A 24,723-nucleotide genomic window follows, 5' to 3' on the forward strand; every position below is an offset into this window, starting at 1 on the left:
TTCTACAATTCTCACTTGCCTGCTGACTTGAAAGCCGGTGTATTTATGACAGCGCAATAAAGTTGCGTTCGAAATTGCATATTCTTCTTTGGGATTTCGTGTTTATCCGAGTGCGAAGGTTTGGTGCCAGCGCGTTACCTGATAAACGGCTTGTTCGCACTGCTTGTCCTTCTGAGCCTTTTTCTCGATCTCTTCCCTCTGCTTAATCTCATAAATCAACTGGAAAAGGTCGCGGAGATCGAGGATCACTGGTTCAGCCTGAGAATGCAGACGGAGAGAACGACGGACATAATTACAGAGAGACAAAGAGGAAGAGAAATGGAGAAAACAGGGCAACAAGTATTGCTTGTACATTACATTAAACATTCAGTATATTAAAATGAACGGGAACCTCTTGACCCTTTATTTCATTGCTTTTCATTTGAAAAGCCTGGGTCAGATCAAACTTCAGATGAAAGCTCCATGTTAAAGACGAGGGGATTGAAAATGCAAAGTGAATGTTTGTCCTTAAAAATAATCCTGGGTATTTTTTTACGACTGTTCACACCACAGGGAAAGGCAATGTGAACGGTCTTGGGGTTGCAGGATGGGAAAAAAAAAAAATATATATATATATATATACACTATATTTAACATACAAAAACAACATTGATACTACAATGCTTTAGGATATGGTATCATGGTAATACCAATGTATTTGAGGAACTTTTTAAATACAATGAAACATGAATATGTTAGTCATTCATTTTAACGATATAACATTTCAGACATATGTTCTTTAACAACTGGGAGTTTTGCCTTGACCCTTGAAAAAAACTTGAGGTTAGGAAAATAAATAACAAGAACTAAAGTCTCAGTAGGTATGAATATGGGAAAATAAGGGTGTGGGTCATTGCTTTATCCTCCTGCGATGCAGAACGCCAGGTCACCTGTAGTTCAGACCCACAGAGCCACTGGATGGGGAGGGAGAGAGGACAACACATACTCATCGACCCACTATGGAAATCGATTGAGCAACAGCCACTGCACCACAGTACTGCAGACCAGAGCAATGTAATGACAAAGAACAGTATCACAGGGCCATAGAGAGAGAGACAACCACGAGACAATGAACATAAGGCAGAAGAAGTGTCAAGATCTGATACAGTATGAGCTGTGGATTGAGAAGGGGTGTGGCAAGCTTCTTTCTATGTGTATGTTTTGACAAAGCACACACCTGGTCCATATTTCTATTCTTATACTCTCGTGAAATATATGTATACTTACAGATTGAGACGTTTTGATGGCCACAAACCGATGGTTTCCCTCTTTTCCACAAACATAACCAAAGGCTCTGTGGTCTGTGATGTCCTTGGCGATGTAGGAAATCTCATGGACTGCATGGTGGTGCTGAAGAACCTGAGGACAAAAGCCATAGTAAGTTCAGAGCTTTACAAATATATAAATCATATATATTTCCTAACTATTGGTGAACAAAAACTTGTGTAATGACTAAATATTCTTTGCAGATTGCATTTAACCAAAAACTGGTTTAAACACCCCGTGTTGAAGCATTATCGAATGTAATCTTTAATCGACTGTTTCCTAAGCTATTGCTGTTGCATACTAAAGAACATTGATATTGACAAGATGCTGCAGGTTTATTATTACGAATTGACAAAATTTGTCGTGGTTGTTCTAGCCCCGGAAGTGCCACCTGGCCTTTTGAGTGAGATAGAGTTCAGTCTTCCTCCATCCAAGTAGATAGGACTTGGTCTTGGATGACCGAATTAGCTTATTTCATGCATACTCAGAAGTGCTTCACAGAACATTCTTCAGTGAAATGTGCACATAAAGTGGTCAAATTGGTAGGATTGGTCAGTAATTGCTTCAAGATGGGACTTTGGGACAGTTCACACTAAACTTCTATTTAAATGAATAGAAATCAACACTCAAGTCCTTGAATGGCTGCATGGACATTTACATGCAGGGAGGCATTAACCTAGAGGGGTGATCGGAGGGCAGAAACAGGCCAAGAGCTCAGATGGAGTCGTCCTCCATACTGAATCACCAGGGCTCATCGCTAGTGTCGGCCTCCCCTGCCGCTGAAGAGCAATCATCTACTGAAATCTACGGCAAGTGGCAATCTTCCCCTCACCACCCACTTCATCTGGAGTCATTAAAACATCACTAACACAATACACACGCCGCAAGCTCGGGGGGATGGAGAGACGCACCCCACGGGCATGGCAGTTAACTCGAGAGCGGATGACATCTTATGACAACCCATCTGACTGCTAGGTGCTATTTTCCCCGCTAAAATATGAAGTGTTGTCAGTTATGTGTTAAACAAACTTTGTGATGGAGGTTTTCTTTGTTGAAAAAGTTTCGAATGAAGTAAGCAGCTTTCGTTAGGCAAACTATGGTGCCGTGTGCCCACACAAATGTAATCAATGCACATTTAACGTTGATCAACCGAGCACGGTGATTGTGGATTTTGCTGAAGTGCAGCGATATTCAACTCTTTATTTCCAACAGCGTTGATGAGTGACAAACTGAAAGTAGCAGTGACGGTTAAGGTGAAGGGTGTAATTTTATGTTCAAATACTTTCTAATTATCCTGCTTTGTTAATAAGACATTTGCAATTAACCTCAAGTTATAAGCACCGCAACATCCCAAGGCTAACATTGTAATACCGGCTTACACCGTGTCCACACTGGAAGCGAGTCACGCGACTGGGGTGTCATGACACGACAAAAAACGCATTAGAACCCATTATAATTTTACATTCTGTCCATACTGGATGCGGCATGGTGCGGTGCGACAAACCCATAAAGAACAAGCAGGTTGCCATCGCGCCTGTCGTGTCCGGTGTAGACACGGTGTTATCCAAAGGAGTAAGTTTGGGGCGGGACTATTTGTTTGTGAGGCCAATAGCAGATGAGGGAGTAGTCTAGAAACCCGTTACAGAAGTTCTTGTTTACTCTGTTGGTTAATGCTATCTGCATTAATAACATACTTTCCCTAGAATCTTTAAAATAATGTGACAAATGTTCAGCTGTGTGCTCTGGCTTTCCCAAAAAGATTTCTCCCTAACAGGATACGGTGAAGCATGCTAAAATGCAACTGTTTTTAGTCACAATATTTTAGCATGTAGCTTTCCAGCCCAGCAAGCTAAATATTCATTTGTTCCATCCTAGACAGTCTCTAACTCCTAAGTAGCATTGAAATTCATTCTAAATTGGTTTGTTTAGACTGTTCATTCCAACGCAAAATCATTTCACTTTATTTTTCTGCAGAACTGGTTTCATGATTGGAAACATAAGTCAGTCTTCAGCTTTTTGTTTTCACACAGAATGAAATTCAATTTGCTATTATATTAACTTGAAGGAAAATGTGTGGCTTCCCAGAAAATGAATTGCTTTCTTTTTCAGAAATGCTGTTTGTAATACAAAATGAAACAGTCCCACCAATTGCAAGCGTTAATCTTTCTAGTGCTTTTCAGGGTTTTTAGATGCAAAATCTTGTGTTCCCATTCCTTCTGAGCAGGTCAAAATTGGAAGCATAGAAAATCCTTGAAAGATTAATTACTTGTGTGCCTATTTAATGACAGGCTTTATTTAACTAGTTCACAGAATGCAATGTTTGCATTTCAAATCCTGTGTTATCGCGGCACATGAACGGCTTTCCATCCTACTGACCCATAATCTACAGGTCCTTTAGACACCCAAATGTTGGGTTTCATTGTTTACTGGGGACTTTCCATAGACATAATGATTCTGGCAAATGATGCATCCTTTTCTTGACTTTGGATCATCAGACTAACTCTAAAGCCTCAGAGACCACCCTATTGCATTTATAATGACTCTGTTACCATGATGACTTCTTATAAAACCTAGGTACAGTAACTGCCCTACCGGGACAGCATTTTTTTAGGATTGGTTGTGTTCTTAGGAAATTATGCTTCCTTCTTGACATCTTGCTTTGCCCAAAATCAAAAAATGATTGCATGTATCATTTGCCGAGAAGGCTATTCCAGTTTATACGGCAATGAATACAAAAAATCATTTTAAAATACACTAAAATGTGAGGTGTGCCATTTTCTTGGCACTTTAAATGCAGCAGCAAAAAGTGATGACTGCATTCAAACAGGATTTCTGAACCTTCTTCTAATCAATCAAACAGATTGTCCCATCCCAAACTGACCCCACAGGTTTAGAAATGTGGCTTAAGGCAAAGGCATAAAGATATCATGCTTACACTTTATAGGGAAATACTGGGAAAAACACTTTCTTATTCACTGACAAGGTGTTTTCTTTTCAAGAAGAAAGATTCTTAAGAAGGAACCTGCCTGTGTGGAAGGTGGAAAACAAGGCTGCTCAGTAAATTTTTAAACAGAGCCAACCTATGGCCAATATGATACAAAGGCATATGATGTAGGTTATTTACACGTATTAAAGCATAAATACTAAAACAAAAACAGAAAGGCTTTGCCATTTAATCAATCCCTGAGGGAACGCACATACTGTACATAATGAGGTTTTAGTGACTGGGGTTGTGTCCAACACTGGTGATGGGTATGTGTGTGCTTATCTGAGGATGCTGCTGTGACGAGAGGGCAAACGCGGAAAGGGAAGACTGGTGTTACCCGAGATAATGAGGATCTAGAGTCCGGCTCTAAGCCCTTCAAAACCTCACATTCACAGCTAATTAACCATCCGCTTGACTCCCGCACGCGCACACACACACATACACACATTAGCCACGGCTTTATTAGGTTCTTGTGTACCTATGGGGCACTAGTTGGAGATAAATGGCACATTTTACCCCTTGTTTCAAATCACTTAGGAGGCGGGTATTTGTAAGTCTTGCCGATGGCTCACGGCAGCCGAGACAAATGAAAGAAAAAAGACAAATGTCCCAAAACATGACAGATGAGGGACAGCAATCCCAGAATCCCCATTGTTTGCCATAGAGCAGAGTGGGATTATGCAAGAACTATCAGGGTTTTGCAAATGAGTTCGTCCAGCAGAACAATTCTTTTAATTCCCTCTCTTTCTCACTTGGACTTGTTCGACATGCTACTGAACGAATGACTTTATCTTCTTGGTCTTGCAACCCAACGGAGTCTTTTTCTGTTCAATAGTGTCCTCTCCCTGAACGCACAAGATCATGAGTGTTTGAGCGTGTAGGTGTTAAGAGGCGGAACTATCAATACACGGCCTGCCCAGAGGGAGGGCAGCCGGTACGACGGTTACAACTCTCTGTCGTGAGAAACGGACTCTGTTTCAGGACAATAAACGTTTGTTAATGACATCTATTCAAAGTGACGGGCCACTTCAGATCCGCATCTAAGCACACAGCTGTGAGAACAAAACACAGCACGGTACAACAAGTTATTGTCCCCCAAAGCCATTCAGAATTAAATGTGAATATAACATGAAATGAGAGGATACTGTTAACAAAAAAATTATGAAATGGATTGCATTATTGTGCTACTCCCAAAAGAGTTATGTTGCATTTGCTACTTTTCATGGGAACATTTGTGTAACTTTTTAATGTCAAAAGCCTGAGGTTCTCTTTCATTCTAAACAGAATTACTATGGTCCTGCCTCTTCTTGACATGATTTTCTAGTCCCACGAGTTTAGTGTTGGAGAGAGACATGGAATGGTTTGTTTTGGCATTGGCCCCGCCCCATTTTCCTCCTTTAGCTTCCCGCCTGTGTCTCATTACCCACACCTGCCCATTGTTATCTTCCTTGTTAGGTCCCTTATTTAATGCCATGGTGTCTTCTGTCTTGTGCGTTAGTTTAGCATAAAACCTTGTTCATGTTTCCGGAAAGCCGTATTCGTATTCGTATTCGTATTCGTATTCGTATTCGTATTCGTATTCGTATTCGTATTCGTATTCGTATTCGTATTCGTATTCGTATTCGTATTCGTATTCGTATTCGTATTCGTATTAAAACCCTTGTGGGTTTTGTTTTGTGTTTATTGTAATATTTTAAAGTCCTATTTTGTTAACCATTTCACTGTCTGAGCTTGGGTTCTGTCTAAATTCCTGACAATGATAGAATGGGAAGAATATAGAGAAGACTCCAAGATATATGAATGTGAAACTGACATCAGTGAGGGTCTGTGAAAGGAGAGGTCCCACCCAAAGAGCCAATAACTTTGAGTTTGCTTTCTATAGCAAGCACAAGCATATTGACAGAATGGGCGTGTAAAACACGAAAGCACTGTGTTGTGAATCAGAGCGCCAGCGTCCAATATGGGCAAGCCCCTTCGGCGTTCGCCACACAAACCTAATATGCATGCATCAAAGTGCTCTTGTCCAAGAAGAAGGTGAAGTGCTCTCGTGAACGTGCGCCATACACTGACAAGACAGAAGAGAATATATCGCTTACATATTTTGGTTTGTTTTTCGCAAATAAAGCATTCTATGAATATATAGCATTCATATTCAATTGAGCCACTATCCACAGATGGACCAATTTAACAATGTCTTTAGGACTATTCTGGACCTTGGTAAAAACCTAGTCTTCAAACACTTGGTAAAAACTGATACCGTGATATCTATGACGAGGCCTGGAAATCTCTGGATGTCAAATATCTTCATTTGTGCTCCGAAGACGCCGGACGTCCTCTAAACATGTTTACCGTCATGTGGGTGAATAGAAAAGCTGAGAAAGACTTTTCATATTACATAATGCAAACTTGTAATGCATAACCCCCAACAGCCTTTAACAAGGTGTACAGTGAAGAAACTTTACATTCATATTCTGTACTGTAAACCACCAAGTTTGCACTAAGCAAGAAACGATTCTGCTTTAAGGTCCCTCTGTTTTATGTGAGTGACATGAAGGGAACAAACTAGAAATAAAGTGCGACAGAAAGAGATAGAAGGTGAGAAGAAATCTCCATGCAGTATACAACGTGACAGTGGTTCATATACAGTAGGAATGTGACAGAGCTCTAATTGTTAAACATTTCATTCTCCAAACAGTCTAACATCTGCTGCTTTGAAGCCTGTCCAAAAAGTCACACCACAGAAAAGTGCCTCGCCATCCATTTATAATGAGAGCGTGAGGGAGAGGAGGAGGGATAACATATTGTTCGGCCTCCTTTACTTGTTAAGATGTGAAAACAGGATCAGACAGAAAAAAAGATTAATAGAATGCAAAGTTTCGTTCCAGCAGAGCACAGAAAAGGCAAACAATTTTTAGCCATTCTTGTTTGGTTACCGAACCAAACAACAATTTCTTCAAAATATATTTTTTATGTTCTGCAGAATAAAAACTATCAAACAGGTTTGGAATGACATGAGGGTGATGCCTAAACTGTTCCCTTTAAAGAGTGAATTCAAAGCAGTCAGTTCAACAGAGAACAGAGCAGAGCCTTAAACTGCAGTAAAATCCCTGTGCCATCCAAAAAAGCGATGAACGGTGTTAATACATGAACCTGTACCTTCAGAGAGAGTGGGACGTGGCAATGGATTTACGTGTGTGTGCTCTGCTGTAAATCACAGAGCTCAATTTCAGGTGTGCCACCGTGCGGTGAATTGATGTCTGAGGTGCTGGGAAGCATCCGACCTTAACAACACACGCTTTTCTATCATGCTACGGGATATCTGTATGATTGTTTCTGTACTAAGCAGAGCTGTAGAGTTCTATAAAACCCTCACAAGGCATTTTTGCAATTTACCTAAACATTATTTATTATGTTTTTATGTCCGTGTGTGCATTCCCAGTTGGCTACCCCCCCCCACCACAGTGATTGTGATTTAGGTTTTACTGTCGACGTGGGGACATTTGGTCTATATAATGTCGGCAAAACCTTAGTCTCACATAGCCGTAACTAAAGACTGCGGCAAATGTCTGCCGCTTTCTTGCAGCTTACTAGATCAAGGATGTCCACTGATACAGAAAAAGCCTTCTGACTGACATTTCAAGCCATGAATCACGGTTGTTTTATGTGTCACTTAATTTTATGTGTCATTTTAGAGATATATTATACCACAACAACAGACCGGTGAGAAAAAAAAATGTATGAACATTGTGTGGCGCTCTCTGCGAGTGACCTTATAGAAAACACACTGTAAAATAACAAAAAAGATGCACTCTAGGCAAAGTGTTTTCAAAAACTCTTTACAATATTAATCAATGTAATTTTGCTGAACATATTTGTGTCTGAGGAAGTATGTGTACATTTACGTTTCTGCAGCCGCTCTGGCAGAAGATATGTCTATAGTAGATCCAGAGCTTTCAACCCTTTAACCTTCATATTTCTCGGCAGCCACTGTTATCTCATTAATGAGTTTAGCATGATTTATCACCTTTCAACATATATCTCTCACTGTTCTTCTGCATTCAATATACTCCCATCTCATATACATTCTGCCTCCTTCTCAAACATGCTATTATGTTCTCTGTTTTAACAGCTTTTCAAACCCACAAACCTACTGTGGTAGTCAATAGTGCCCCCGGATTGTCTGGATATTAGCATTTTCACTATCGGGTGAATCCCTTTAAGCACATGCAGATTTTTTTGCTCTGTTGTAAGCTATCGTTTGAATCAGGTTGACCAAGATGATCTTCAACAGTGGTTGTAAAACGTTTTTCTTGCAGGGCCCCCTTTGTGTAGAGTGCATCGCTTTGCGCCCCCCAAATAAAAATGTATAATGTTAAACTTAGAATTTTGGTTGGTGGTCTTATTTTTGGTTTGATTGCATAAAATGTATGCTTAATGTCTATATTTAATACAATACCACAAAATCTGTGGCCCCCCTGGATCCATCTTGGGGCCCCCATCTACAAGACGAGGTGAATGGTTTTGATACTTTATCGTAAGCGGTTAATTTATATTTACTGTAACGATCACAAGAAAAAACAATAGCCAGTACTACGAGAAATGTTTTTTATTTCCACCTCATACTTCCATTAACAAATTTTGGTGGCTCTTGGGACAGATCTAAATTTGGGAATCCCTGAAGTTGACTGACAGAAGAACATCCAGTTTAAGACCTGTTCCGATCTCCCAAAAACCATACGAGACAAGCCATCAGAAACTGAATTTCAAGATGAATGTCAAGAACAAGCTTTTCTTATAGTTTGGTCTGCAGTGTTTAAATAGTCACGTGAGCTAAAATCTTCCGATCTTTTCATCACATCACGCCCGATAACATTCAAGTGGTGATTCAAATCACTTTGCCTCAACTCAAGCCCACATATATATAAACCTGTCTGAAACAAAATATAAGATTGTGTGAAGTTATTCCTCAAGTTTCACAGTATGTCAGCGTGTAGGAGTCCTATCATTATATTAAACCCCACAAACACGCTTGGCACCGGAGTGTGTGTCCATATTTAATCATCTCAGTGTAGGAGCTAGACAAGGAGACACGATGTCATTATTCCCATCGACCAACCCTGGCTTGCCACCTCCTCTACCCCACTGCTGTTGCCACGGCGCCAGGTATCCACTAATTAGCAGCTGCCATAGCAATGATGCCTGTTCCAGGTCTTTGATTACAGAGAAACACCAGAAAGAGAGAGAGAGAATTCACACAACTATATAGCAATTGGACCTGAGAGGGGGGTAATTAGTAAGAGGAGAAGTGAATTTAATCAAAAATGCCACCGGTGCCAACTCATGTTACGCACACACCCACGCCCACACAAACAAACCCCCGCGCTCGATCAAAGGTGGACATGCTAGCGGGTGGGCAGCCAAAATGACTCCTCTGAGAGCAGGACTGGAAAGGAACTTTTGAAATGAGCCGCCCATGGGCGCCTCTGGGGAAAACGCAGCATATGGGCAGAAGAGAAGAGAAAGACACCGGGTGCCTGGAGTGTACAAAAAAGACTAATAGCTCTTGACAGCTCAAAAATGAACTAAGAGGCTTGAAATGCCATACCAAAAAAGAATTTCATGCTATCGGTGCCAATCTGCTGCGCTGTACCACACTGCGCTTTGGGAGTGATTTTGGCCAAATCTGTCTTTAACACTTCGATAAATGATTACACTTTTTGGGACCGATTTTGAAAAAAAATCCCACTTGGAACACTTACAGTAAGCGAACTCTCTCGCTCGCGTCCACATGCACTATAGCTCACTCATTCTGTCTAATGATTTTAGAGTAAGAGGATAAGATATAAGCTGCTTCTGAATTCGCTTCACTCATTCACTATTCCCTATATAGTCCACTATATGGGGAAGAAGTGAATGAAAATGAGTGAACAATTTCGGACACTGATGTAATTTATCCTGCGTCTGACAGTACTGTCTTGGACATTTATCATCATGCTTATATTACACCTGCGTGGCTTTATGGATTGTTTTGTAAAATGGTAACGTTCATTTACATTATTTGTCACGTTTGTTGTATTAGTTTTAAATAAAGAGAACAAACCAAATGTTTGACACATTTAATACAATTACTTAATATAGTTCAAATAAAACACTGCTATATATGTGATTAGTTTAATAAAAATAACTGTCAACAAGACACAAAATGTGTGGCATTAACGCTGATTCTGATCCGACGGTTGATTTGCGTTGTCTCATGGGAAATATGAGTGAGCGGGTGTACGTCGGATATACACTCAAAATCAGAATGCATTCTGGGTAAAATGTAGTCAATTGTAGGGAATTAGTTGTTTACTCAGAATTCGAACAACATTACAAAATGGTAGCGGTATAGGAGATAGGGGACCAATTCAGGCACCTACATTCATTTACGTCAACAACTGCTTTCTGCGTGCATTAGATTGCTTTATTGAATGGGTCACATTTCATTTCCATGCAAATCAGTGGGTAAGGGAATCAAGCATGACTCTCCCTGAATGCTAGTTGTGACTTACGGATCTATATGTATATGTTGATTTAATATGGTAACCGTATTGGACCTTAGATGAATTAGATATGACTGAGGCTGGAAAATCATTCTTGATAATTAATCTATGTTTACTAAATCTGTCGCTGAGGGCTTTTAGGGGAGAAGGGGGACATTTGCGTGTATCTTTAACATATAAAGCAAACAATTTATAACACTAAATAATAAATGTATGATGAGAGAAAGGTGCATTACAAACATAATTCATTCAATAGAAGAAAAAATATGGGTGCAACTTAATCCCCACCAAAAAATATTTGGCAAAATATGGTGTTTTCTAAAGTATTTCGTAATTAACTCAGCCTCATGTTATTTCAACCCTATATGACTTTCTTCAGCAAAACACCAAATAATTTGAGGAACTTTGGTAACCAGACAACATTGGCCCGCATTGACTTCCATTGTATGAACACAATATATATATATATTTATTTGGGTGAACTATCTCTTTAATGCCTGTTTGGGTATGCACATAGCTGTCAATCCATTAACTTTGTCACGTTTCATTCTCATACAACTGCAGAGTGATTAGTCACATGACATTTATGGTTGAGGCTCAAAACGTTTCTCTAAGGTCCCATGGAGCAAAATGGCAGCACTGAGGTTGTGCACCTCCTATGTGCGCCACCATGCATGTGCTAGCCAAGCAACTGCCATCGAGATGAATGGTAATGCTAATTGATAGCTTTCTCCATCTATTATTGACCTCTATGCTTCGAACACCCCTGCAATATTAATTGAGAAGGTTTAAGCTGGAGGTGGCAGCAGGCCGTGGTTCTCCCTCTTTGTGGAAGTTAATAATGCAAGTGCCTGATCTTGGCAGCCCTTCAAACAGCAGGACAACAATGCGATTAGCCGAGTCACAGTGCGGCACGCGGCTGTCCACTGAGTCACCATAATGAAATCAGGAAGGCGCTCCTCTTCATCAGACGGAGGCCTGGAGGGGAGTGCCAATGCCAGGAAGGAAATAAGTGGGGGAGGAATTGAAGGGTGGACTGGCAGGAACAACTACACAAACCGGAAGGAGACAGACAGTGAGGAGTGCTGTTGAATCTTAAAAAGGCAGTACAGTGCCCTCTTTCACACTCTCTCTCTCTCTCTGACACACACACACACACACACGCTCGGCCTGTCTGTTCTCAGTTCACGCAGCAGCATTTTTGTGGTACAGCCTCTGTGTATGTGATGGTCCTTATGGTTTAACAAATGGGATCTGTTAAAAAAATGACATACAAAGATATTTGCAAGTACGTTTGTAACCAAATGGTTCAGGGTCGCTATCGACTACCATACTAGGAAAAGAAACTACTATGGTAGTCAAAGGTGACGAAGAACTGTTTGGTTACACACATTCTTCCAAATATCCTTCTTTGTGTTCAGCATAACAATAACATTTTTACAGGTTTGAAACAACTTGAGGCCGAGTAAATGATGACACGATTTTCAATTTTGGATGAACTATCCCTTTTAACATCGTTGATCAGCAACATCCAAAACAACGGCACAATCTGAATCTGATAGTCATACATTTGCTCAGAAAAGAGAGCGAAGGTCTGGATGTTAATAGATCAGATGCATCAGTGACAGATTAAACCCTTGTCATGTGAGGTCACCTCCTGGCTCCATGACAACATAGCACGCTGTGCTCACACAGTAACCCCTCATTTATCACTGGCCCTCATCAGGACAGCACTGCACCCTGAACACCAATTCATTTGTGCTGCCTAATTCACACAAGCCGCTCACTATAAATCAATATCAAGGTAGTGCGTATATTCCTCAGCAACGAAACATTTTCTTTAAAAGCATTAGAATCAGGACACTGCAAATACATGTTTTAAGACATAGATTACTGATTTTTCCGACGATGCCTGTAACAAATCGCATTCTTATGTATTAACTTTCTTGTTTTTTTTCTATTCAAGTTGATTTTGTAGACAGCAAGTATTGTATTCGCACTGGAAATATCAACAACAAGGGCACTTCGAATACTGAATGATGCATCTACACTATTTAACCGAAAATGGTAACAGTTTTGCTAATAGGGCTGCAGTTTGCAGAATTAAATTTTTGGTTTACACAATATGTTGGTTTGCTGTGTATACACACACATATATGTATATTTTTAGGACAAATGTATTTAGATATTACATATAATATAAATTAAAATACAACTGTAAATATTTCTTAAATATATACATGCATGTGTGTGTATTTATATATGAATTATTATACACAGTACAGACGCAAACATTATGTAAACTAAAACTTTTAATCTGCAAATGAGTGGCATTGATCCTTGTATGATGCATACTGTACAGTATGTCACTATTTGCAAACTATCTGCCTTAAATAGTAAATTAAAATGAGTATGTCCCAAATCCTTCCTAAAGTATTCCTAAAGTTCCCGAGATGGTCTACTATTTTGGGTGAAAATTGTAGATCCATGGACACTCAAACGGCGAATATTGTTATGTATTTGAATTTAAACCATCACATTGTCGTCTAAACAGAGGTTTCATCTTTTAAAGATGTACCAAGAGGTAGTTAAGCAAAAATAAACAACATTTACATGATATTCTCAAAAACAAACAATCACAACTATTAAAATGATAAATGATGGTGTTTGCACCTCTGCGAAATGCTGTAAATAAGAGTGTTATAAATCACAGCGTTAGTTTTAATGATCTCAAACACACTCTGTGGGATTTGCTTTTATTTGATTTATGTCTATTTAAAGAAAATGTCAAAACCAGCCAAGCAAAAAGAGCTCAATGGCACTTATCAACGAGCTTGAGAGAAAGTATCAAATTAATAACCGCCACAAACTGAAACTCTTTCGATCTCTCCTTACGTGGAACTGTGCCTAGGCGTGTGTAATGTGGTGAGATACTTCATAAAAAAATATGCATTGTTTCGTCCATCTATAACAAGCTCAGGTGTGATGGATTCAGTAGCTATTATTGCCATTTACTCTTCAGCGAGATGGAATAAAGCCCCGCAGATAGGCCTTGTAAAGCTATAGTTGTTCTCATCTAAGAAGTCTGTTCAATTAGGCCCCTCTGATTTCCCTGGAGAGAGCTCTTCTCTTTAAAACGCATCATTAACACAGGCTTACCTCTCTCAGAGGATCGCCTCACCCCCCCGCCCGGCATACAGCAGACTCATGTCTGCTTAGAGCAACCAACAAAACCTAATATGCAGCAACCACATCTTTTTCAATCAGTGGGAGACACAATGTTCTCTCCCTAGCCTGAGAATAGATAGGACGATGAAGGGAATGTTGATGATGTTTTTTTGTTTAGGAACATCACCTGCTGGTTGTCTCACCAATAATCCGCCTACTGTCTACTTACTTGACTTGGCAAGCATATTCTCAGTTTGGCAAGCTGTGCTCTCATTGGCTGGCTTTGCATATCTGTGCACGTTTTTTTTTTCAATTTCATCTGTGACACTACACTCCGATATAATGCTGGGTTATTTTCAACCCAATGTTCAAAGGGGACAAACCCAACCGTTGGGGCTTAAATGAATGTACTTCATGCCGAGTTGTTTTATCCCATTGTTAGGTCAAATGTACTGTAAATATTTTCTGGGTTGATTTTACACAACAGCTGAGTTTGTCCCTTTTTGACCCAATGTTTTGTTGAAAATAACCCAGCATTTTGGAATGTACAATTCTCTTTTGAGACACCACCAGTAAATAGCCACCGAATGAACGAATACATGAATTAATTATGTAATGGGTTATCATCGATTTCCAATAAAACTACACTTTTTGTAAGACTAAAATATTGGTGACCCCACATAACTTTTTTAGTCAATCTGGGGGCGTATTCACAAAACATTCTTAAGAGCATTCTTAACTGCCATATTTTTTCTTAAATTCCAATTTAAGAAAAAAGTTAGGAATGTTTGTAGTCCCGAAAAAACTTCTTAGGATATTTCTTAATTTTTTTCAAGAATATAATTTTATTCTTATGATGTTCCAATATTTGATGACTTTTTAAGAAGGAACATATTCTTATGAGCTTCCTATGATTTATCTTAAAAACAATCTTAGATTTTGTCTTAAGAACCGTTATGCATCGGGTTACTAAAAAAAGTCTTTGCTGCAGCCTCGCCAGTTATTTTTTTAAATAACTCACTGTTATTTTATTGTTTTCATAAACCTCAAAGGATCAAATGAAATGTGAAATCAGTGTTGACCTAGACCAGCACCAACAAGTTTCAACCAGCTAGATCTTTTCTGCAGGGTTAGTTTTGCCATAGCATTGAGGTTATTACTGATGGTCACTGTAGCCCCTTTCTAAAAATAATCTGACAATGATAGGAGGAAATGGTTATGAGCAACAACTTCTCCACAGTACGAACATTCAAACGAAACAAAAGTATTTTTGCTAGCAGAAACCAGGTTGAACATCCGAGGACTTGTATTTGTGGCTCAGGACTGTATGTGTCTTGCTTCAAAGGATCACGGGTAGTAATGATTTGGACAAAACTCCATATGTCCTCCACCACCTCACACGCTCCCAAACACTCGAAACCCTCTGACTTACCCCCGACTTTTCATCGAAAATCTTGATCCCTCCAAAGGAAACAGTGAGGAAAACTTTCTGTTTGTGTTCTCCTTTAGACCGTGCAGAGGCTGCGATCCCCTGCAGAAGAGAAGATGAAAACAGAAACATGAGAAAATGAAGCAAAAAGGTAAGACAGAAGAAGCTACTTGCTGCAGTCTGTTGGGAGTATAAGTGGTTAGGTAAAGCAATTGGATCTCTCAATGCTATTGGCTGGGAGGTTCTAGTATGAAGTCTATTTTCGTCAATTGTTTTGTATAACTGGTACAAAATTTTATAAATTCATAAACTTGACAATGATTACCTCTGTGAACAGTATGTTATTACACCAATATGTGGTGGTAGGTTGATGAATGCATCATTTTCATTTTAGTGACATGGAGATCACGAGCACAAACTCTGACATTTCAAACTCTGAATAGTGCTTGGGTCTTGGACTGTTTTCCAAACGATGGAAGATTGTAAAAATGTCTAGGAATCCTGGTTGAAATCATTTCTTTTCAGTTGGATTCTATTTGGTGACAATATTGGAGAAAAACACACTGTAGCTTTAAGCATGTTTTTACAGCACTGCATGGGCTTATCTGGGGTTTATCCGACAAGACTCTCTGAAACTTCCCTTCCAAACAGTGTGATGAACTGGGAACAATAGAAAAGTGAGAAATAAGAGATTAAAATGATAACATTGGACTGGATTTGTTTGCTAAGGAGTGGAGGAGTGTGAGAATATGACTATAGATTATGTGTCTGGGTGAGTGAGGGCTAAACACCTCCGATCTATAACAGTCTGGACGTTCCAATCAGACAAACATGCAAATAAGATGGTGTATTCACCCTCTCTATCGAACACACAGAGAAGAAACCAGATTAACGGGTAAAAGTGAAAAAACGCTAAGATTGACGAAAACACTACAAAAACACTAATGGTGGCCTAATGGTTAGAGCGTTGGGCTTGTGATCAGAAGGTTGCCGGTTCTAATCTCAGTGCCAGCAGGTCATGACTGAAGGGCCCTTGAGCAAGGCACCTTACCCCTGATTGCTCTGCAGTAATGTGCCACTGTATCAAAACTACTTGTAAGTAGCTTTGGATAAAAGCGTCTGCCAAATGAATAAATGTAAATGTTGATGAGATGCAGTCCTTCAGCACGGACCATATGACAGTCAGTCGATGTAAAACTCCGGACATGTCTTCTTGTACGAGTCTGTTTTAAGAAGTCTTTATTTTTGTACATTATGACAACTAAGATTCCAAAGTGACATAACTTTTAGCTGGGATCATGTTCGTGCAGTTTGAAGGCCAGTAACAATGGCAAATTACTTATTAAAACCGCATAATGTGCAACCGGTTAAACTCTAAGCTTTGATTGTCGGACAATATGGCGGATAGCAACAGGGGGCGCATAATTTCAGCGTTATTTAGCGTACTTTAGTCATTTAGCAGACGCGTTTATCCAAAGCGACTTACACAGAGTTCAGGGAGCAATAAAGCGATATGTCATACAGGAGCAATAATACATTAGGTGATAATAACAAGTTTCAACAAAAGCTATAACAATATGTGTTGAGAGAAAGAGAGAGGCGTTATGATTGGTCAGGTCACCGGTCAATCAAACACCAGTCAATTGGTTAGCTCATTGCTTGTCGAGGTTGCTATGGTGCCGCACATGATTACAATAGATCATCACTTTGAACAGGAACTTTCACAAACACATTATCAACCACAACTTTATAAAAATCAACCGACACATACCTTAAGTTTCATCATTGAGTCCTGACAAAGCTTGTCTCCTCGTGCAGCGGTGACCTCATCTATGCCAATGATCTTGGCCTTGTATCGAACACCATCCCCCTTAAAACGCTTTATCAGAGCTGCCTCACTGCGGTCCTGCCCTAGAGGGAGAAAAGGAGAAGATGAAGCATAGAGTCATTCGATGAATTTTACATATCTGCAGCAATTCGTCTCCTCCCTCCATCAACCATCATTTCAAAATGCCATTACTTTTTCCATATTCAGCAAAAATCTGGACCTGGCAGCTGACAAAATTACCAAGCGATATCCTAATACACTCTATTTTACCCAGTATATCCTTATATCTCTTATATTTAGTTATATTCAAGCAGTTAGATCTTTGATCCAGTGTGGTCTGTCTGGTTGTTGAGTGATGAGCCTGTGGGGTTGATCACAGCCAGGGGCTTTAAAATCAACCCAGGGCTCTGAAAACCCTCTCCAACTTCCAGATGCCTGATGCTATACAGCTCAGAATGAAGGTCAAGTCAGTGGCTTGTGTTTGGCTGTAATTGCAGGTGTGTCAAGCCTGGGGCATGAGAGGAAGATGTTGGTTTCTAAGTAACGGCTCTGTGTCCAGGTCTGGTTTGAGGTGATAGGAGCGATGAAAGCTGAATATTTCTTTGAGCTCTCACATCAAAGTGGACATGTATGGGCCAACTGCGACTTAGAAAGATCTGGTGGCCCCTCCCACACCTTCATCGCAAAGCCTATAACTGGATAACAGGCCCGGCCAATCGATAAACCTCCAAGGATATATACCAATTAACTGGCTCATGCTCAGTAAAGCAAAGACAAACAGACCCAATTAGGTCTGAGCCTAGGTCTGAGGCAAAGGCAAATAGACATTTACCAGGATACACAAACTAAAACACACGCTTTCAGGGTCAGTGATAGCATACACATTAGGAAAGGTAAAAGGGCAAAAGGATTCTACAATAATTACAAAGAAACCCCAATAATATAATAATAGATAATAAAGGAGTTGAAAAAAGAGCACTGAATATAATAAGCATGTTATTAATAATCATTTAAGTAAGTTATTATTAATTGACAAAAAAAATAGTAATTACAAATGCATCAATAACAACAAAACAATAGGTCATATTAATCATCATTTAAAGACAAAAACAATCGCAAAAAACTCATGACGCTGACATTACACTTTGCACAAATCTGTAACTAAAATCTGGCTAGTGATACCAGTGATGTCATTTGAAGCTTGTTATTTACATTGGTGAGTGACACTGGCTTTTGTCTTCTCCTTTACTTATCAATGCTGCGATGTCCAACCTCTTCCATAGAACCTTAACATTCACCATACTGTATAGACTTGAAAGGAGTCAGATACTGAAGTGAGGTAGGCGGGACGAGAGCCGGGATCCGAGGCTGGTATCACGTATCACGGAGCAGATCGGGAGCATAAGAGGATGAGCGACTGGACTCATCAGGGAGAGAGGACCAGGCCTCGTTTTTAGTAATGGTTTGCGTGTGGTGTTTATATTTATATATTAAAGATGTCAAATTTTTGCCGGTTCCTGCCTCCTTCCTTCCTTTTATGGATCTTTGTAACATTGGTGCTGAAACCCGGGAGGAAGGAGAGACATGCTGTCGGAGAGCCCTCGCTGCCGAGGGTGATCGTGGTGCTGAGGAGTTCAAGCAGTGCGGACGAGGGAAGTCCACAAGTGGCTCCCCGAGGCATCGGTGCTCGATCCACTATCCGGATGGGACGAAGACCTCGCAGCTTTCCTGAAGGGGCGGGACTCTTCGGATTCTAAAGCGGATTTGATTGGACGAGAACTTTGACGGCTGAAGTGTAATGTGATGTCATGGATCTTGGTTTTAGCGCACGTGTCAGTTTTGAACGCTTATATCTTCAAAATGGGAATTTTGTCAGCGCGTAGGAGTATTTAAGTTAATTGACGTCCATATTTTTTAATAAAAGGGAAAACAACTTTCACCTTGATTTCACTGGGGCTTTAAGCTTAATTTAAAAAGTTAGGGTAACATGATCTTCTTTAAATGATAATAGGAATAGAAAAAAAGTCGTAAATAGCTGGGTTTCTATCACCCTGGTCTAAGAAACTGCACTATTTGATTTTTGCATAAGCTTGAGTCACTTTGGGTGGAATCCAGTCTAGTAAGACGTATTGTGACCTGGGGCAGTTTATGGATTATGGAGACTGCATCTATATTTTAGAGCAAATCTATGCAGACTATTCAAATCAAAAAGCACTGGAACTTGAAAAAGGACTGAAACTGCTTGTGTAAGATTAAATCAATAAATCAGTCCAGGCCCACCACCCCTTTTGTATTTCTGCCTCACCTTTACCAGCTTGACATTTCTCTCTCTCTTTCGATCTTTCTGTCACTCTGAGCTTTAGTAATTGTAGTATCTGTGGTATCTTATGTTGATCTTGATTCTACAGTAAATACTTTTCCATGTTTCTTAATGCTATGGATGGTGTTTATACTGTATACGACTGAAAACGTATACTTGTCACATATATCTTTACAGTTTTTGAAAGGATATAAAAATCAATTAAGGGGTTTCATGACAATGAAAAGCTTATGATAAACACAAATATAGTACATACAGTCCTTAAAATAGACTTCAAAGCAGAATGATTCTATTGTACCATTAAAATGGTTTCCCCAGAAAGTGGCACCCTTATGTATAGTTTCATTTTTAAAGATTTGAATCTGAAATAGGTTTTCGGCCACTAGCATTGTGTGCGGTGCCAAATATGATCCAGAAAAGCTCTCATTTCATTTATCTCATATCATTAATCTACAGCAGTGGTGAGGAAAACAGCTCTGCGCTTCTGCAACATATATCAATAGCACTGAGACAATGTGGCATTCGGCTAAAGTAAGAGACAAGGCATAATGAATATCAGTCTCTCCTTCACATTCACACACATACATTAAGCAGCTGATGAAGAGGAGCGGACGATTCATCAAAGCTCATTTGACACTGAATGAACTCATTGAAGGTCACCGCACGCGTGATGGAAAGAATTCGCTCATCATTCTTAACAATCAGCCTGCTTTGTCATCAATAATGCGCTTGTAGTGTTGTTTGTTTATGCATGCAGGGGTATGTCGATTCTGTTTTGATTCAGAGAATCAACAATTTACAATGTGTCACTCTGTAAAAAAACATTGGTTGGTTGGTGCAAACACTGCTGAAATAATACATAAACAATTACACACGCACATTAAAGATCTTCTACTTTCTTTTCCATAAAAGAAAAATGTAGCCTATGATTTGTTGCGCTTACAGATACGTCCATAATTTGAGAATGAATCTGTGAATGGACTGAACCCTCATATACCCACACACATGTGGGTCACTCTTTAACCCATGCTCTGACTCAACTGGTTTCTGGACAGCTCCATGATATGACTGAACACTTTAGCTGTCCCCCAGTGCCAGGTCTGGGAAGGATAAACACTAATTTATTTCCCCAGTTCAGACCACTGCACCTGTAAAGCTGCCAATTATTACTGCCACCTCGGGGACTGAACTTTGATGGTAAAGAACTGACTGTATGACCATGTGGGTGTCCGTAAACGTGCCTGAAGCCTGCCAACCACACTGTCCACGTGGCGACGTCTTTAAATGAGCTCCAGCTCTCTACCCTGCAGGACTCCAGAGTCCTCATTCCGGCTGAGGACAGCATGCTGTTTCTTGGAGAGAAGTCTGGATCTCACCCACTCCCATGGCCCTTCAATATGAGGGAACTCTGGCAGCAAGCTGTAATGAGCTGATGATCGTTGACACATGTTCTAATTGAAGGAGGACAGAAGACCTTGAGCCATGCACTTTTGACTGCCACCTGGTGATCAGCGAGGGTAGGACACATAGAAACGTGCATTTAAGTGCATTCAAAATGGCCTTACTCGTCTTATGAAGTTATTGCAATGCCCAAAAATAAATTTCAGAGAATGAAGTTCTTTCTGTTCGTTATCATAGTTGAAAACCATACACATAAATGATATTTCCGGATACAGTTAAGATGTTTATGTTTTTTTTTGTAGGCTACTTTAACAATCCTACTCCTAGTGGTAGTAGTGTTATAGTCGAGACCACCTTACCCGAGACCAAGACCGAGACCAGCACTCATCTAAAAGAGCCACATAACCCTAAAAAGTCCAAATAAAATTATAAAAAATTATAAGTCAATGCGTTGATTTATTGAGCAGAACTTGTGTTGAACATTTCTATTGGGACACTAGGGAGATTAAATTGACGTAATATTAAATACTTATGCGTTATGTATCTTCAACAATATAATATTCAACAATTAAATGCAGAAAACCTGTAAATACCCAACATATACTATTGAAGTCTGTGAACTTTTTCAATGAAACGATAATAAACCGGTCTTAAATACTACAACACTAGATCATAGTATGCTAAATGCTAACAGGTGCTAGCAGGCTCCAGTGTTTGCCGTCATAAACCTTTCGATTTATTTACTCTTCAAGACCAAAATGGAAATGAATGAATGCTCCTTCCGAGATAAGACTGGATAGCGGTGTCGCCGTTTGAAGTTGTTTAAAAATGTTGAGTTTGTTAGACTTCAAAGAATCACACAGTTTAATCCCCCCATCGAATTGAAATCTGATAGATCTTAAATCCCCTCAAGTGAGATGCGGTCGAGTGACAACACGAGAAGTAGGAGACGCAGAGGGACTTGCACACCAATTTGCACGCGTGCACGCACACGTGTTTGAATATTTTACTGGATATTGATGTAGATCGCTCGTTGCGGTACAATTTGCTCTCAACACGCATGCCAATCCGACGGACTCTACACAGCATATAAAACAGAATACAGCTTCACCTATCGATCCCTGAGTTTATAAAGACCTTATTTTCGAACGCTGTTTGATGTCTCTCATTTTAGGAGTGAGAAGCTGCTGGTAATCTTATTAGATTGATGGATAAAAAACATCAAAGGGTGTGAGATTTCTATCGGTGTGCATGTGAGCACATCTAATCATCCTTCTGCAGAGTGGACAAAATGGGCAAGTTCTCCGTCGGCTTTATTGTCTGCAAACAATACAAGCACCACATTTGGAAAAGAAGTGTGTGTACGTTCCTGCTTAACAATTCTTTTGGGAAATAATCTGTCCCGAAGTTTCGTTGTAAACCATGTTTTTATAATATGAACAATTTAGATTTTTATTAATTTAAGGGAATCTTTTTTTTAGGGTTAGACTATTGTAGTTATAGTTATTATTGTATACTATTTGTATAAACCCCTTTTGGTGAATATTTAGCTTTTTAAAATTTGTATTTACATACTAATGTATTTACATTTTTATTTATATTTAAATAGGTGTCTAAATGTGTGTTTATTTTTAGGATCAACACTTTGTTCATGTGTCCTTGAACTTAATGATAAAATGACAGAATCGTGCAATAATGAAACTTCATTCAATTTTTTTATGTTTGTACAATTTGTTGTATAAAAAGTTGTGACGTACAAGGCAACAGACAAGGACAGAGAAAAGAAAACCAGCGTTTAAGCACATTGTTTAAGCTAATACCGTATATTAAAAATGCAGAGGTATAATAACAAAAATACACACCGGTATTCGGTATGAACCGGTATACCGCCCTGTTTCTAGTCTTAATTTTTTCAAATGACCCTCTATATTGTGTCTTTTCAATAATGTATGCACATTTTCCTGTATGCAGCGCAAATGCTTCGACTATACAAATAAATATTCTGACTTGCCAATAAAGCACAGTCAACCTACTGTAAATCTAAGAGACAGACAGAGCGTTCTGGGTGTACAGATGTGACACAATCTTCAATCTGTGCTAGATTCCACTCTCTTCTCCTGTTTTCTTCTCCCCTATTCTGCTTTTCCTCTGTGAACAAGCTCACGTCTTCCAGGAAAATCATGTTTGTGTGCAGTATGCAAGAGAACTGCATTGTGGGATACATTACTCCACTCCACATTCCATTGAAAAGTAATACCAGCTGTGAACATCTTTTTCCTTCATTTGTTATTTGATAATACTGTCAAATAGCAACCATTCATGATATTAAATGGAATTAAACAAGTGCCGTAATGGAGCTTTTACCTGTTTAAAACATATTGTTAAAACATTATATATACTTTATGTCATTTGTACTCACATAACACTGAAATTGGTTCAGTTGATAATGATGGGTACGTAACATGTGATCCATCAATAGCTGTGACAACCCTGAGGCGTCGCCCGTGGTAGCCATGACCCTTGTGTTCCCACAGGCCCCTATTCTTCTATTCTCCCTTCTAAATCTCCTTTACCTGCCTCCCTGCTGTCACCTTCAATTGAAGGAGTCATTCAATAAGATGTCATCCCATATACCCAGGTACCTTATCCTACTGTTCGTCTTACAGACTCTTTTCTGTGTGAGACTACAGCTGCTTAAACCCCTTGATTCACTCTCTTCAACTGTGTGACAGTAAGATTCCACCTGATAACTAACCACAAAAGGCTGCTTTTGACCAGTACACTTAACCAGTAGGCCTACTATTACTTGTTTTCCACTTGATGCATTTTATACTGAGTGGGTGAGCTCTAAATAGAGTATACTGTGCATGCAAAAAAATTAGGTGACTTTAGGCCTAATGCTGGGTTCACACCAAATGCGTGGGAAAAGTTAGTTATTTTCACGTGACGCGAATTATGAATATTTTCAAACTTCGCAGACCTACTTGTTCGTGGCAATCGCGCCATATGTACCGCAAGTTCGCGTCTGCACGTGTCTTTGCATTGACTTTGTATGAAATGTACTCGCGCAAAAAGCTTAATTCGCGTTTGGTGTGAACGCAGTGTAAGTCGGTAGCAACTGTCTGTTATCTTAGAAAAACTCTGCACACCCAACACCATGTATCAATTTCTCTAAACAAAATGGCTCCATAGTTGAGTTACGGGGCCTATAACTCAGCACTAAACACCATCCCACTGGTGCTCACTCTCTCCCAGTACTCATCATTTACTATATGAAACGCTGAACCACAGGAAAATAAAAAGCTATTTTATCACAGCAAAACAATAACATCAGGTAAACACAGTGAGAGCCGAGTGGCAATAACAGCGTCACAATAAAGCAATAAATCTAGAATATTCTTCCCACATCTCGTCTGACTTCTCATGCACATTCAGAGACAAGATTGTCGATGTGTAGTGAGGGGAAATAGTCTGTGGCTTTGGCTGAGGATGGAACGAACTTTAGTCTGTAAGCACGTTTGGGTCCCGTCTTAATGGAAAAGCACATTTTAATACCAGCCAACAAGCCCCGAGGGAGACGCAGCACGTATAGCAGGAAGATTAGATGTGCTTCAACACAACCAGCCCCTTCATTCAATTGTTTGCCATATCTGTGAAAAAGGGTAATATATCAGGTGAAATTGCAGTTGGACATTTTTTATGCTCGCGTAGTTCGAAGGAAACTGAGAGTGTTGCGATGTCATC

The 24,723-nt window shown here is 39.7% G+C and overlaps 1 protein-coding gene across 3 annotated transcripts in view; it reads right to left on the reverse strand.

The window, feature by feature from the left end:
- Window positions 1–24,723, reverse strand: part of dab1a (DAB adaptor protein 1a) — a 64,918-nt gene that overhangs the window by 28,686 nt on the left and 11,509 nt on the right. For all 3 annotated transcript variants that reach the window (XM_079474188.1, XM_079474189.1, XM_079474187.1), the window contains exons 2-5: window positions 17,202–17,341; window positions 15,434–15,532; window positions 1,267–1,398; window positions 139–258 (exon numbers count right to left, since the gene is read on the reverse strand). In XM_079474188.1, coding sequence (XP_079330314.1) covers window positions 139–258; window positions 1,267–1,398; window positions 15,434–15,532; window positions 17,202–17,341 — 491 coding nt within the window. The remainder of the gene's footprint in view (window positions 1–138; window positions 259–1,266; window positions 1,399–15,433; window positions 15,533–17,201; window positions 17,342–24,723) is intronic.

This window comes from Barbatula barbatula, assembly GCF_947034865.1.
Source record: "Barbatula barbatula genome assembly, chromosome: 15".
Lineage (NCBI taxonomy): Eukaryota > Metazoa > Chordata > Actinopteri > Cypriniformes > Nemacheilidae > Barbatula > Barbatula barbatula.